The sequence below is a fragment of the Tupaia chinensis genome, unplaced genomic scaffold, assembly GCF_000334495.1.
Source record: "Tupaia chinensis unplaced genomic scaffold, TupChi_1.0 Scaffold143651_1, whole genome shotgun sequence".
Lineage (NCBI taxonomy): Eukaryota > Metazoa > Chordata > Mammalia > Scandentia > Tupaiidae > Tupaia > Tupaia belangeri.
Genome location: NW_006203500.1, coordinates 2,884,473 through 2,898,738, shown reverse-complemented (window position 1 = coordinate 2,898,738; position 14,266 = coordinate 2,884,473). Strand labels below are relative to the sequence as shown.

General features: G+C 41.6%; 1 protein-coding gene across 3 annotated transcripts in view; it reads left to right on the top strand.

Moving 5' to 3' along the window:
- NUP50 (nucleoporin 50) overlaps nt 1-14,266 on the top strand; it is a 20,233-nt gene that overhangs the window by 2,318 nt on the left and 3,649 nt on the right. For 2 of the 3 annotated variants that reach the window (XM_006164649.3, XM_006164648.3), the window contains exons 3-7: nt 2,343-2,426; nt 7,171-7,357; nt 8,736-9,401; nt 12,633-12,714; nt 13,888-14,006. In XM_006164649.3, coding sequence (XP_006164711.1) covers nt 2,343-2,426; nt 7,171-7,357; nt 8,736-9,401; nt 12,633-12,714; nt 13,888-14,006 — 1,138 coding nt within the window. The remainder of the gene's footprint in view (nt 1-2,342; nt 2,427-7,170; nt 7,358-8,735; nt 9,402-12,632; nt 12,715-13,887; nt 14,007-14,266) is intronic. The other variant, XM_014582574.2, reaches the window with a different exon arrangement.

The following is a 14,266-nucleotide window of genomic DNA, read 5'->3' as shown; positions in this document are numbered from 1 at the left end:
TCCCTGTGTGTATGTCATTTTGGTTAATTACTGGAAGATGGCGGTTCCAGCCAAAAGGAAGCCATTTTGGGATTCTTCATAAAACTTGTGATAGAATTCTAAGTCCTTTTTAAGAACTTTATGAATAAGAGATATGGTTCCTTATGCCCTGTACTTAGTGTAGAAATGCATTAATTACATTTGTTTATGCTTTTCCCAATGTTCCTGTTTCTTAAATTGTCTCCTTTGCAGAAGCACCTTTCTCCTGAGTTTTACATGCTTACAGCATTCTAAACCTGTGGTCTTGTGTATATCATTTTAATCATGACTGCAGGTAGAGGTGACCCATGACCTAGTCATGAGCTGGGCACTGTGCCAGCGCTCAGTCATCGAAAGGGGCACATCGTCAGCATTGCAGTTTGCCACCCGTAACTTTAGATTTCAGGAAATTGAGGTAGTCTTATTTATTCTAATGCTTCTTGTAGGCCTGCTTTATTTTCTTTTATAGTAGATCTGAGACCCCCAAAAAATGGTCTTCCTTGAGGACTTTTCTTTTTCCCCTGTAAAGAAGAGCACACAACTGCATTTCTAGTGCCTCATCAGCAGTTTTATACTCCCAGGCCAGTTCACCAAGGAAGTGTGTAACCAAGTTCACATTTTAATTTAATGGCAAGTAAAAAATCATGATTAAAAATTAAGAACCTGCCAAAGTTTTTCTAAGCTTAGAGTGGTTTCGTACTTTCTGAATATTTCTAATGCTAATTTATTTTTCCTTTACAAAAAAGGAAACAAAAATCACAAGTATTCTAATGTTGACAGAACCTTTTGACTGATTTGGTGCTTTTTAACTAAGTCTTGAGTTACGAATTTTTTCTCTAGGTCTTAAACACAGTGACAGTCTGGCCTATAGCAAGATCTAGACTACTGTATAACAATTTTCTGTGATGTTAAAATGTTTAGTAATGAAAGAATTTCTTTTTACACAAATTCTGAGGAAATGCGTAAAGAGGTTTCCACTAAAGTAATTACAGGCAAGTGAAACCAAGTGGTCCTTTCTGTTGGTCTAGGGATCCCTAAATTTACACAGTCTGGAATAATGACAGATGAGAATTTTTGTACAGAAAATATTATATTCCAGCCCAACAGGATTAAAGAAAGTTTGATATCAAGGCAAACATTTTCAACAAATTTCTAATTGTGAACATAATATTTTTAGCATATTATGGAAGAACAGGTTTTTCATGAGGTCAGTCCCAGGTGCTTCTATGGCCTTTTGGACAATGGGCAAGTTAGACAAGACTCTTAAAAGTTATATCGGAGGCTGGCCAGCAGGTGGCATATTGTAAGGTACGGGGCTCCCACATGGCTGACGGGGTCCATTGTTTGGGCCCCTGATCCAGGGCTTGGAAAGTCATGCCAGGCACATGTGCCTGCGTGCCCACAGTCCCTGGAGAAGAGCGGAGGAGAAGGGGTTGTGAGATGCCCATCTCCCCAGGGGGTGATTTTTCAGTTTCCCTGTCACTGTCTCTCTCCAGCAAGCACATACACCCTATGGCAAAAACCTTTTAAAAAGTCGTGTGTGTGTTATAAATATAAATACAAAATTTATTTTTGAAAACTAGTAAGACTAGATACAGGCATCTGGATTTCCAAATCGACTTCACTGTCAGTGACTCACGACCTTTAAGGTAACTTGTAGCTTTTAGATAATAGCTCGGGTTATAAAAAAAAATTGAAATGGATAGTATATTAGAATATGTATCCAAAATATTTTAAAAATTTGTCATGAATATTCTCTCATTAAAATTGTTATGGTCATGATCAGCAAATAGCATAATGGTTACGTCGCTGGACTCTCACATAGTCAACCCCAGTTTGAGTCCCAGACTCGACAGCTTAAACTCAGCAGGCACACGTGCATGTGTGCCCAAAATCCTGATGGATGAAAGAGAAGAGATTGTGGCATGGCCACCACGCCTGGGGGTGATTTCTTGCTTTGATTCTGGCAAGTGCTTATGCCCTATAGAAAAAAATCTCTCTAAATAAATAAATATATAAATTGTGATGCTCTTAGTCTTTTTAAAACTTTTTTGCATACTCTCCACTATCTAGATTGGGATTTGAAGCCTGGGTTTGCATATTCTGGAATATTCATGATTTGCCTAATTAGGATTGGGATCTACAAGAAAGATAATAGACCTAGACTTTTCCTTCACAGTCCTCTTCATAATTGTGGGTTACAGGTATTAACATTATTTTTAAACTGGCAAATATTAGATAAGTTTGTCTCAGCTTTTTTGTTCAACCTTTTCTCTCTCTTTTGAGCTTACCTTAGCTGCTGTTTAACTTGTGCATTCCTACAGGTGGGAACATTCTCAGTGGCCAGCGAGGAAGTCTTGAAGAATAGAGCCATAAAAAAAGCAAAGCGTAGGAATGTTGGATTTGAAGTGAGTGCTTTTTCCCCCCAGCTTTTGGTACTAAGTGTTAATTTGATTTCCAAGTTGCAGAGTATTTCCACCTCTGGGGCAAATCATATCAACAAATATTTGTGTTTTTGCTGTTTATTTTGTTTCCTTTCATGAGAGGGAGATAAACGACTTTTTTAACAGAGTCTTATGCTACGATCCTTTCCCCTGGCCTTTCCCAGCCACCCAGAGTCAAGGCATGCGGGTGCCTCGCATACGTAGTCTACCTGAGAAAACAGTCCCAGCCCTCCACATGGCCTCAGGTATTGCAGAATGTTCTGTCACTACTGTAGCTGGCCTCAGTGAGTGCTTTTTAAATGGTGCTCCAGCCCAGCCTCTGGTGCAGCCAGTAGCATTTAAGACGAGCTGGAAGCCAAGGGTGAACCACAGTTTGAGTTTCCAGTCCAGTCAGCCTGAGAACACATTGGGTGCACGTGCCCAGGATCTGACCTGGAGAAAGGGGGTCACAGTGTGACCAAGCTCTGTGGTGGGTGCTTTCCTCTCCTCCAACCCCTCATAATTACACTTTATCATGAATCAAAAAAGAAATAAATGCTTACTCTGATATGATCTTGGGGGGAAAATAGTAATAATAAATGAAAGGTTTGTAACTTACAGGAAACCTATTTAATTGAGGAAATTAGATAAACAGAGGAATTCAAATTGAGTGGCAGTATGAAAAGGTAAAGCGACTATAACAATACAGAAGGCAGGAGGGTGTCAGGAGTAAGAAGGGGAACTGTCAGTATGTTCTAAGTCTTGCCTGCTGGTCGGAATCAAGCTGTAGGTGGGGGAGTCCTTTCACTGTACTAGAAGTATTTCACTTACCAGTTTTCTTTCTAGTAAAGTAGTATATTAAAATGTTCAGATTGTAAAAGATGAGTTGTAACTTGAATTGAATAGCAGTGGTTAGTGTTCGGCAGTCACCTCACATTTAAAAACTTCCCAATGTACTCTTCACCCTTCCGGTGGAGTCCAGATTTGTGAGTCTGGTGTGGCTGCCTGGATATCGGTATCAGGCAAGAGAAGCCACTTCAAATATTGTGGGTCACAGTTTGGAATAAACATGCTCAACTACACGTTTTGCATTGTTGGATGTTTTTAAAACTTTTATTTTGTTTAATTTATTACTGCTATTTTTTAACTTGTTCAGAGAGAGAAAGAGGGGGGAGGAACAAGCCGCCAGGTCCAGGACTTGAACTGTGGTCCATCATGTGGAAGACAGCACCTTACCCACCATGCCACCTGCTGGCCCTGGATTTTTTTTTTTTAATCTAGAATGAATTAGAATATTTCCTTTTTTTTTTTTAATTTGAAAATGTATAAGAAGGGAAGAAGGGGCCAGCAAGTGACGTGGTGGTAGAGATGCTGGACCTCCCACAGTTTGAGTCCCTGACCCAGTGTCTTGAAAATCACTCTGGGCATGTGTGCGTGCTTGCCCAGAGTCCGAGGAGGAGAATGGAGAAGAAGGGATTGTGGCATGGTCATTCCCCCAGCGGGTGATTTCTCCACTTTCCCTTTGTCTGTGGTGAGTGCATGTGCCCTATGAAGAAAACCAAAAAAAATAAAGACTGGTAACTGATTTGTAGTTGTAGATGTTGAGCTGAGTGACGTTTGCTCTGTCCTGAAGAAGGTACAAGGGGGTAAGGGACAACTTAATTAAGGAAGATATTACTAGTTTTGGAGATGCAGCATTTGGAAGGCGTATGTACATTTAAGTGAAGTTCTCACAAGAACAGTAAGTACAGAACAGAGATTAGGGAGTTAGGGTGAGGGATGTTTGTAGCTCTCAGAGTTTTTAGCACGCAGATTGAAGTCATGGAGTAGACAGAAGGAAAAGCAGCAGCTCAGAGCAGAAGTGAAGACTGGCTTCTGGAGCAGAAGGCTGGCCCCAGGACCAGTGGTCCTTTCGTCCAGGATGAAGGTCAAGGAGTAGAAATAGTATTGACTGCTGTCTAAAAAACTTAGCTAAAGGAAGAGGGCTGGACCCCTTGAATGATTCAGGGAAATGAAATATACATGGATAATCAAAATCCACATATAATTTTAGCTATAACTTTTAGCCTTGTGCTTTTATCAGAACTTGTTGATCAGGAAAATTAAATGCCGTATCATCCACATAAGCGCTGGAGCATGGCTTTTTTCAAATAGTGGTTTCTTTATTTACTCAACAGATAGGTACTGGGGATACATAGGTGAGTAAAACAGACCTATATGTCCCTGCCTTGGAGAACTCAATGATGGAAGGAAAAACAAATACATTGTAGCTTTTCTTCTGGAATACCACAGAGAAGAACACAAGTGAGGGCACTAGGGGGTTAGAGCATGTCTCAGTGCCCATGGAGACTGAGTGGGTATCTTGTGCAACTCTTGCAGTCATTTTTCTGAATGCCTATATTTTTTTGGTTTTTAGATTTTTTGCTATAGGGCACATGCGCTCGCTGGAGACAGACAGCAATAAGTCGCCCCCTGGGGGTATGGCTACACCACAGTCCCTTGTCCTCCTTTCTCCTCTTAGGATTTTGGGCATGCATGTGTACATGCACCCAGAGTGAGTTCGGGCTCCGGGTTCAGGACTTGAGCCAGAGTTGACCACATGGGAGTCCAGCAATGTAACCATTTAGCCATCTGTTGGTCCCCCCTTTTTTGAAACTAATGGTTCTTGAATTTTTGTGATGATTCTAGAGCCAATTTATAATGCTGTGAGTAATTTCCATAATCGCTGTAAGATTTAAAAGTGGCTTTAAAATAAAAGGTTCTGAAGAATCACTTGCAACATTATAGCTAGTCTGTGAAACATTGTTTTAAAATGATAACTTGTAGGTTAGCATATTTTGGATTTCAAATGATTAGAGCATCAGAATCTAGCTGTATTTATTACACAAGTTAAAATTCATACAAATTACCATTTTTGCATTCCTTGCCTAATTATATTGCTATAAATGTATCAGTGGTCAATAAACATTTGAAATTCTGTAGATGCAATTGATGTGTTTATATTTCAGGGAAAATACCCAGTAATCTTTAGACTGACTTACCCATTTATGAAAAAAAGAGATTCCAGTTTCAGTCATTTTTAGGTGATATCATGGTTACAGTTCACTGATGGGAAAACTTGAGATTTATTTGTACGAATCACCCTCTGTGGTGTAATAACTATTTTGAATGAAAAAAGATCATGAAATTTGTTCTGAGCTTATTTAGCAAAGCTAAATTTAGGTTGTAAACCTAACCAAGGGTCTTCCTCCAGAAGTTCCCAGGAAAGAGAACAGGTTTGGAATTTCAAATATTTTCAGAGTATCTGAGTTTGAGGTGTAATAAGCAAATTAACCCAACAGTAAAAGGCCTACCCAATGGGACCAGCAGATGGAGTAATGTTTACATCTCTACGTTCCCACGTAGTTGCCTGAAGTTGTTTGGTTTTGGTTTTGGTTTGGTTTTGGTTTTTTGGAGAGGTTTTTGCCATAGGGCGCATGCACTCACCAGACAGACAGACAGAGAGACATAAAACGAGAAATCACCCCCGAGGGGGGGATGGCCATGCCACAATCCCTTCTCCTCCACTCTCCCCTCGGGATCTTGGGCACACACGCACACGTGCCTAGTATGAGTTACAAGCCACTGGGTCCGGGACGCGAACTGCAGTCAACTACGTGGGACTCCAGCGACATAGCCATTACGCTAACTACTGGTCCCCTGCCTGAAGTTTTCAAGTCCCAGACCCAGTGGCTTAAAACTCATGCTGGACGTGTGTGCATATGTGCCCAAAATCCCAAGAGGAGAATGGAAAAGGGATTGTGATGTGGCCATCCCACCAGAGGGTGATTTCTCACTTTCTGTCTATCTCTCCCACAAGCACATGCACCCTCTAGCAACAATCTCTAGGGGAGAAAAAATGCCTACCCACAAGACTTTGCTAAGGCTGGCCTGTGACAGTGGTTGAGGGAGCCAGATTCCTCATGGCCATCCACAGTTCAGATCCTGGCCTGGCAGCCTGAAAACATGCTGGGTATGACTATATGCCCAGAATCCTGATGGGATGGAGAAATGGAGAAGGGATTCTGGCACGGACACACCCCATTGGAGGCTACTTTTTCCTCCTACCCTTCACGTGCAGTTTAAAAAAAAAAATGAAAGAAAATAGAAAAGAAAAAGACCATGCTAAAGAAGTCAAGCTTAGGAAATAGAATAAAAAGTTGCCCTAGACTACTCAACCAGCAGAGTCTAGTTTTGAGATTTGATCATTGGCTCAAGTTTCTGTAGGTTGAAAGCTGCAGAAGTTCTTAGGAAATTGGGTAAATGGACAAAATGTTTTTAGTTAATTCAACTTGAAGTTTCTGCAACTAACTTAGGCTAATGATCTTTGAGTAGTGCGTGAGAACTCTTTCATTTGGAATTTAATTGCGTTGAGAATGTTTTCAGTTATTCCGAGGCTGGGTGGGTCCATGCATTTTTTTGCAGTAGTCCTTGTTTCCTTTTAAAGATGTAATTCACCATAAACTGCCACTCTCCTGGCTATTTCAGGAAGGAGCTTTAGTTTGCAAAGTCGATCTTATGAGCAAGGCCTTTTTACTTTATCCTCTATGCTTGTGCTGGTGGTTTTCCTCTCAGTGCTAATTACATGTGGAGTTCGGTGCTTTAGCCAAGATAATGCTTAGGTCACTCACTTGCTTATTTGGTGATAAAAGGATACTTAGCTAATATGTGCTTGCTCTTTATATTTCAGTCTGATAGTGGAGGAGCTTTTAAAGGATTTAAAGGCTTGGTTGCACCTTCTGGAGGAGGAGGGTTTTCTGGATTTGGTAGTGGCACAGGAGGGAAGCCTCTGGAAGGACTTTCAAATGGAAGCAGCATAACCAGAACACCTCTCTTCACCAGTGCGAGGGCAGCCACTGAGCCCAAGACAACCTTCGGTAAGTAGATTTCCCTCACCCCGGCCATGTTTTATGAAAAAAAAAAATTGCAAAGATGTTTTCTTTGCGCTTACCTCGGACCGTGTGAGCAGCAGTAGGGCAGTAATGGAGGAGGGATCTTAGGGAGATGCTGTGAGCAGAAGTGGGCAGAGCACAGGCCTTGAGCCAAAACAGGCTAGGTTTTGTTCTTGGCTCTCCAGGTCCCAGCTCAGTGACCTTAGTAAGTTCCTTCACTTTTGAGCCTCAGGACCTTCAACTGTACTGTAAAAGGATGACCCTCAGAATTGACCTTCAGTTTATTTAGCAGAGAAACTTCTGTTTATTTGGCAAAGATATTTTCTCAGAGTAAACCAGTCTGAGGGTCAAAGGAGAAAAGGAAGATCTTCATGGACCCTCTATGAAGGCTTGTCTTCTTGTCTGTTGAATTTGTTATACATGCACGAGGGCTTTCTGTGTGCCTCACCCCAGAGTGGCTACCGGAGACTCAAATGACATTGCCCCTGACCACAGGGCCTCCTAGGCTAGGTGTGTACCCGGGCTGTGTTGATTGCCCAATCCCGTTTGGAGGGAATTAATCAAAAACTCTTGGGATTAGCAGCAAATTGAGATCATGGGTTAAAATCTTAGAAGTGATCCTGACTGGCTGAATTGTACTTGGTTGATTATTCTAAATGTGTGTACTGTTTGGGAACCAGCAGTTAGCGTAATGGCTATGTCGCTGGACTCCCACGTAGTCGACCGCGGTTCGTGTCCCAGACCCAGTGGCTTAAAACTCACGCCGGGCACGTGTGCGTGCGTGCCCAAGATCCCGAGAGGAGAATGGAGGAGAAGGGATTGCGGTGTGACCATCCCCCCTGGGGGGTGAATTCTCGCTTTCTTTCTCTATGTCTCTCTCTGTCTGTCTGGCGAGTGCACGCGCCCTACAGTGAAAATCTCTCCAAAAAAAAAAAAAATTGTGTACTGTTTGAGTTTCATTAGGCAGTGTGATTTAAAGTAACACTTCTTGTTAAGGTTTTATTTTAACTATATAGTACATGTTCATTCCAACCACTTTAGGGATTAAGCTTTATGCTAACCTAAATTCCTGACAGTTCTGTTTGAACTAGGCATCCTTTTGAAGAAAGAGGTTATTTTCAAAGTGGAAAGGCTTAGTGGAAGTGTTTAACAGATACTGTTCTTGTATAAAGTTTGATGATTTTTATGATGACCAGCTGATCATATGTTCTTACTGATCATATGTTCTTCGATATTCTTGAATACATATTTCTTGAACCTTCACAAAAATAGGGTGCAGAAAACATGAAGACAGCATGGTATAAACACCTAAAAAATGGTTTCATCATGTCAATTTCTAAATAAATTATTTAATTTCCTATAGGTTCTATTGCCACAAATGGCCCTAACACCTTGGCCGAGAAAAAAAATTCAAATCCCAAAACTAATGGCGACAGCCAGCAGCCCTCCTCCTCTGGCCTTGCTGTGAGTAAAGCCTGTGCTGGGAATGCCTATCACAAGCAGCTGGCCGCCTTGAACTGCTCTGTCCGAGACTGGATAGTGAAGCACGTGAATACAAACCCACTCTGTGACCTGACGCCGATCTTTAAAGACTATGAGAAGTACTTAGCGAATATTGAACAGCAACATGTGAACAGTGGCAGTAGCAGTTCTGGAAGTGAGACTAACAAAATGTTGGTTGAAACACAGTCTCCTTCCCTATTTGGTTCAACAAAATTGCAGCAAGAGTCAGCATTTTTGTTTCATGGCAACAAAACTGAAGATTCTTCTGAAAAGAAGATGGAGGTGGTATCGGAGAAGAAAGCGGACCCATCACTAGGAGCAGCAAGTGCCTCATTTAATTTTGGCAAGAAAATCGATAGCTCTGTTTTGGGCTCATTAAACTCTGGCCCACTGACTGGATTTTCATTTTCCCCTGGAAACTCCGGTTTATTTGGCAAAGATATTTCCCAGAATAAACCAGTTTCTTCACCGTTTTCCACTAAAACATTGGAGAGCCAAGCAGAGGATGGCAATAAGGAATGCAAAGGTAAATAAAAAGCTATTGTCATGGGTTTCTTTAGACTTTTATAATTTTTTTGTTTACTGGAAAAAGCATAGACTTGATTTTGGTGGATCTAAATTTACATTGTGATTTCATCATTTCTTCAGTGTAAGAGCCTGGACAAGGTTGATTAACTTTTTTGAATTCTGGCTGCTTATCAATTTATAATGATTAAGAATATGAAAATAGGGGCCAACAGGTGGCATGGTGATTAAGGGGTGGATTCCCACTGGTCTGAGTCCCACACCTGGCAGCTTGAAAATCATACCCGGCATGTATTCGTGTGTGCCCAAAATCCCAGGAGGAGAATGGAAGAGAAGGGATTGTGGCACTGCCATCCTTCCCGGAGGGTGATTTCTCATTTTTTCCCATTTTCCCTCTCACTGTCTGTCTGCCTCAGGCAGGCTCATGTCCCCTATGGCAAAAACTTAAAAACAAAAATACAGAAACATCTGGTGCAGTGACTCTGGAAGAAATCAACACATGGCCTTGCATGTAAGAAGTGAGTTAATGGCTAGCAGGTAGCATGTGATTAAGGCATTGGCTCCCACATAGCTGCAGTCCTGGACCTGATGAAAAACATGCTAGCATGTGCCCAGAATCCTGAAGAGGGGACGAGAAGGAAGTGTACCATGACCATCTCCCTGGGGGTGCTTTATCTCTTTGCCTCAGTCTCTCTAGCAAGTGCACACACCCTCTGACCAAAAAAAAAAAAAAATGCATTTTTTTAAAATCATGCTTTATTGTAAAAGTCCACCATGAATATCCACTAAATTGGTTTGTATTTAGAAATTTTAAACTGTAGATAAAATCACATGGCAAAACAGTAAACAAAATCTTTGCTTAGCTATAAATTAAAAAGATAGATTTTTTTATAGCCATAGGAAACAATTAAATAGGGTTTTTCTCATTCCTAGCCTGCTTATGGCCACCTTTCTGAAGAGCAGTGGTGGGTGGTTGTTTGTTTTTTGTTTTTTTAGGGCGTGTACACTCTAGAGACAGAAATCACCCACCATGTGTACATGCCTGGTGTGTCCAAGCTGCTGGGTCTGGACCAGGACTCAAACCATGCAGTCAGTCATTTGGGATCCAGCTGCCTTAACCACCAGGCCACTGGCTGGCCCAGTAGTGGTATCTTAGGTGACATTTCTGCTGTACACAGCGTCAGTATCCCAGAGCAGCTCAGAACACTTGGGCCTTAATCATGGCTCCTTCACTCCCTCTGTTCATAGTTTCATTAAAAGTGGGGTTACGTCATAATACTTTTTCATCACTTTGTGGGTATGAACAATGTCTGTGAAGATACTTCTGACAGTTAAAAGTAAACTTCTCAAGAGACACTAACATACTGATCCTTGAGAAAAACTACAGTTGCCAACTTGCCACTGAAACACTACACTGTCCTACTTGGAGTTAGACTTCTGTTCCTTTTCTATCTTGCCCTACCTTCAAGTATATCTTCAGGCCAGGACCCTTGAAAGGTAGACTTATTTTCATTTTCTGCCCCCTAAATTATAATAAATAAGGTAAATGGAGAATATCCATATCCGTAGGTAGCTGCAGGGACACTGATGTTGAAGTTTAAGTGAGTTCCTACAAAGCAGGTGCCCCCCAAAAAGCAACTATCACTTATCTCACGATTATACACTCTGTGCATCAGAGAGACTCGGGAGTGTGCTATGACCGCAAATGTCAGTGCCAGAGGTGGGTAATGGTTATGTCACCGACTCCCACATAGGTGACCATGTGTGAGTCCCAGACCTAGCAGCTTAAAACTCATGCCATGTGTATGTGTGACCACGATCCCAGTAGGAGAATGGGGAAGGGATTGAAGCGTGGCCAGACCCCAGGAAGGTGATTTCTTGCTTTCTGTCTCCAGCGAGCGCAGGCGCCCTATAGCAAAAATCTTGCCCCCAAAAAGATAACCGATGTCTAGGGCATTTGTAAAAAAAAAAAAAATGCTTGTGAAGCAACTCTGCACTGGCCCGCATGCACCTTTAGGGTTTACATCTTGTGATGTAAATCATTTAAGAATCAGGATTATTTTTCTTAGAGTCTTTTTTTTTTAAAAAGAATTATTTATTTAATTTTATTTATTTTAATTTGACCAGAGAAAGATGCAGAGAGAGAGGGGGAAAGTGAGGAAGCAAGCCACCAGGTCCAGGACTCAAACCGTGGTCAGCCATGTGGGAGTGAGTGTTCAGCACTTTAACCACCACGCCACCTGCTGGTCCCATAGAGTCGATTTTTACTGTGCCTCTTAGTGTGTCCCCTATGGCTGGGCACTGCAGTGGATAAAAGTGCTCTTCTGGCTCAGTGGGAACGCCTGTGGTACCAGAACAGTGAGCCCTGTGTCAGTCCCGACAAAGCCTAAGTCACTTACATGTACGGCTTGTCCTGTGAAAATGTCTTTCCCGTCGTCGGCCATTGCTGAGCCCAGTTTCCTGGCATGGCACAGACATCCGAGGAGCACTTCCAGGGAGGGCTGCACAAGCCCATCTTAGATGTGAGTTTCCCAGCAGGTAATCTGAATGTAAATGAGTGTTGACTGATTGTTTTTCTGTAAATGTCATAGTCATGGTCATTTTTTTCTCTCTAGGGCTTTCAATTAATTAGAAGTTCATTTATAATCGATAAATATTTTCCCATTAAAAATTACTAATTTTCGCAAAATAATTTAAAACTAGCAGACACCTCCCCATTCTACCCACAAAAAGTTATGTTGTAGGCGGCCAGCAGGTGAAGTGGTGGTTAAGGCCACTGAAATCCCACATGGCCGACCACAGTTCAAGTGCTGGACCTGGCGGCTTGCTTTCTCACTTTCCCTCTCTGTCTCTCACTCTGTCCTTCTCTGGTCAAAATTTTAAAATATAAATAAATTTTAAAAGTTAAATAATTCTTTTAAAAATTAGGTTTTAGATAAATTTAAAAGCAACTCTAAGAAAAATAATTGATGGTTAAGCGATTTAAGTCACAAGATATAAATTGTAAGAAGGTGCTGTATGGGGCCAGTGTAGAATTGTTTCGTGAGATTTTTTTTTTTTTTTCAAAAATCAAGACCTAAGGACTTCTAAGTCAGGCTGTTCAGAATTTTTAGCCTTCATATTAGCCTACACGGAATGTTCCAGGTTGAGGTTAGGGTGGTAGATAATAAATTTTCATCATTTTTTAAACTCTGGATTGGAATCTCATTGACTAGTATCTTTTTCATAAAAGGTGGAGATGAAGAGGAGAATGATGAGCCACCCAAAGTAGTAGTTACTGAAGTAAAAGAAGAAGATGCTTTTTACTCCAAAAAGTAAGTATAGTCAATATCTTGGGAGATTGAAAATTGAGCCCTGGGGGAAATTTTTTAAATATAAAATAAAGGGACCAGCAGATGGCAATGGTTATGTGGCTAGACTCCCATTCAGTCAACCACAGTTCGAGTCCCAGACTTGGTGGCTTAAAACTCATGCCAGGCACATGTGCATGTGTGCCCAAAATGCCAAGAAGAGAAGGGATTGCAGTGTGGCCATCCCCCCCAGGGAGTGATTTCTTGCTTTCTGTCTCTCCAGCGAGCACATATGCCCTATAGCAAAAACATCTCTTAAAAAATAAAATGGAAAGTGAGGTGGCAGAGGTGCAGGAAGGGTATTCTGTATTTGTACCTATTTTTAAAGGGCCAGATCAATTCTCTTGAGTTCAGGGCCAAAAGAGCAGATTGGGAGGTATGTGGTGTTCAAGTTTTGATTTTGACTGACTTGAGAAAAGATTGATTCAAAAAGTGTTACCTGAGTGTTGTGGAAATGCTCTGCCCAAGAAAAGCCGGATCTAACGTGGCAGCTGGATTCCAGACTGGCCCAGGCAGCCCGCAACACGCTGGCACCATGCACGTGCCCCAGACCGGATGGGCAGGAGGCCTGGAGGAAGGAGGTCAGAGTGGCCAGGCCTCGTGGGAATGGAGCTCCTCTCTCTCACATACATGTGTTCTGCCATGAATAAAGACAAATACTTTTCAGAAGTTAAGTAGGGGGCCAGCCTCTGCCATGGTGGTTGGGATGACTGGATCCCACATGACCAACTACATGGTTTGGGTCTAGACCCTGCAGCTTGGAAAATGCACGGTACGTGTGTGCACGTACCCAAAATCTCAAAAGAAGGGAGAGATGGCGGGGAAGAGATTGCAGTGTGGCCATGCCCCATGAGGGTGCTTTCTCACACTCCCCCAGTGATGGTGATGATAATTTTTTTTTAAAGAAAAGTTTATAGGGCTTACTGCTTGAACAAATGGGAAGGATTCTATAGAATACCTAACCAAAATTTTTAATTTGATATTTATCCAAACCCAGACAATCCTAGATTAATAAAAAATTTATCCTGCTGCCTCCTCTACTCTGTTAATAACAATTTTTCCACCCAAGTGTTAATAGTGGTTGCTAGAAAACTGTCACTTGATCTGTCATCGAATACCTATTATTTTTCTCCATAGGTGTAAACTATTTTACAAGAAAGACAATGAATTTAAAGAGAAGGGTATAGGTACTCTGCATTTAAAACCTACAGCAAACCAGAAGACACAGCTTGTAGTGCGGGCAGACACCAATTTAGGTGGGTACTTTTTCTTCAGGTGGCACAAATAATCGAAATTGCATGACATAAGAACATTTTTACATTGCTGATTTCAGTCATTGAGATTTGCATGTTTGTTTAATGAAAGTCTTTTGAAATGGAATAGAGATCATTTTATGTTTGTTGATGATAGACTTAGTTTTGAGTACCAGGATAACAGAGAACGTGGATGTGTTAAAAACAGTAATTGGGGCCAACGGGTGTCATGGCAGCTAAGGTGCAGGACTCCCATGTGGCAG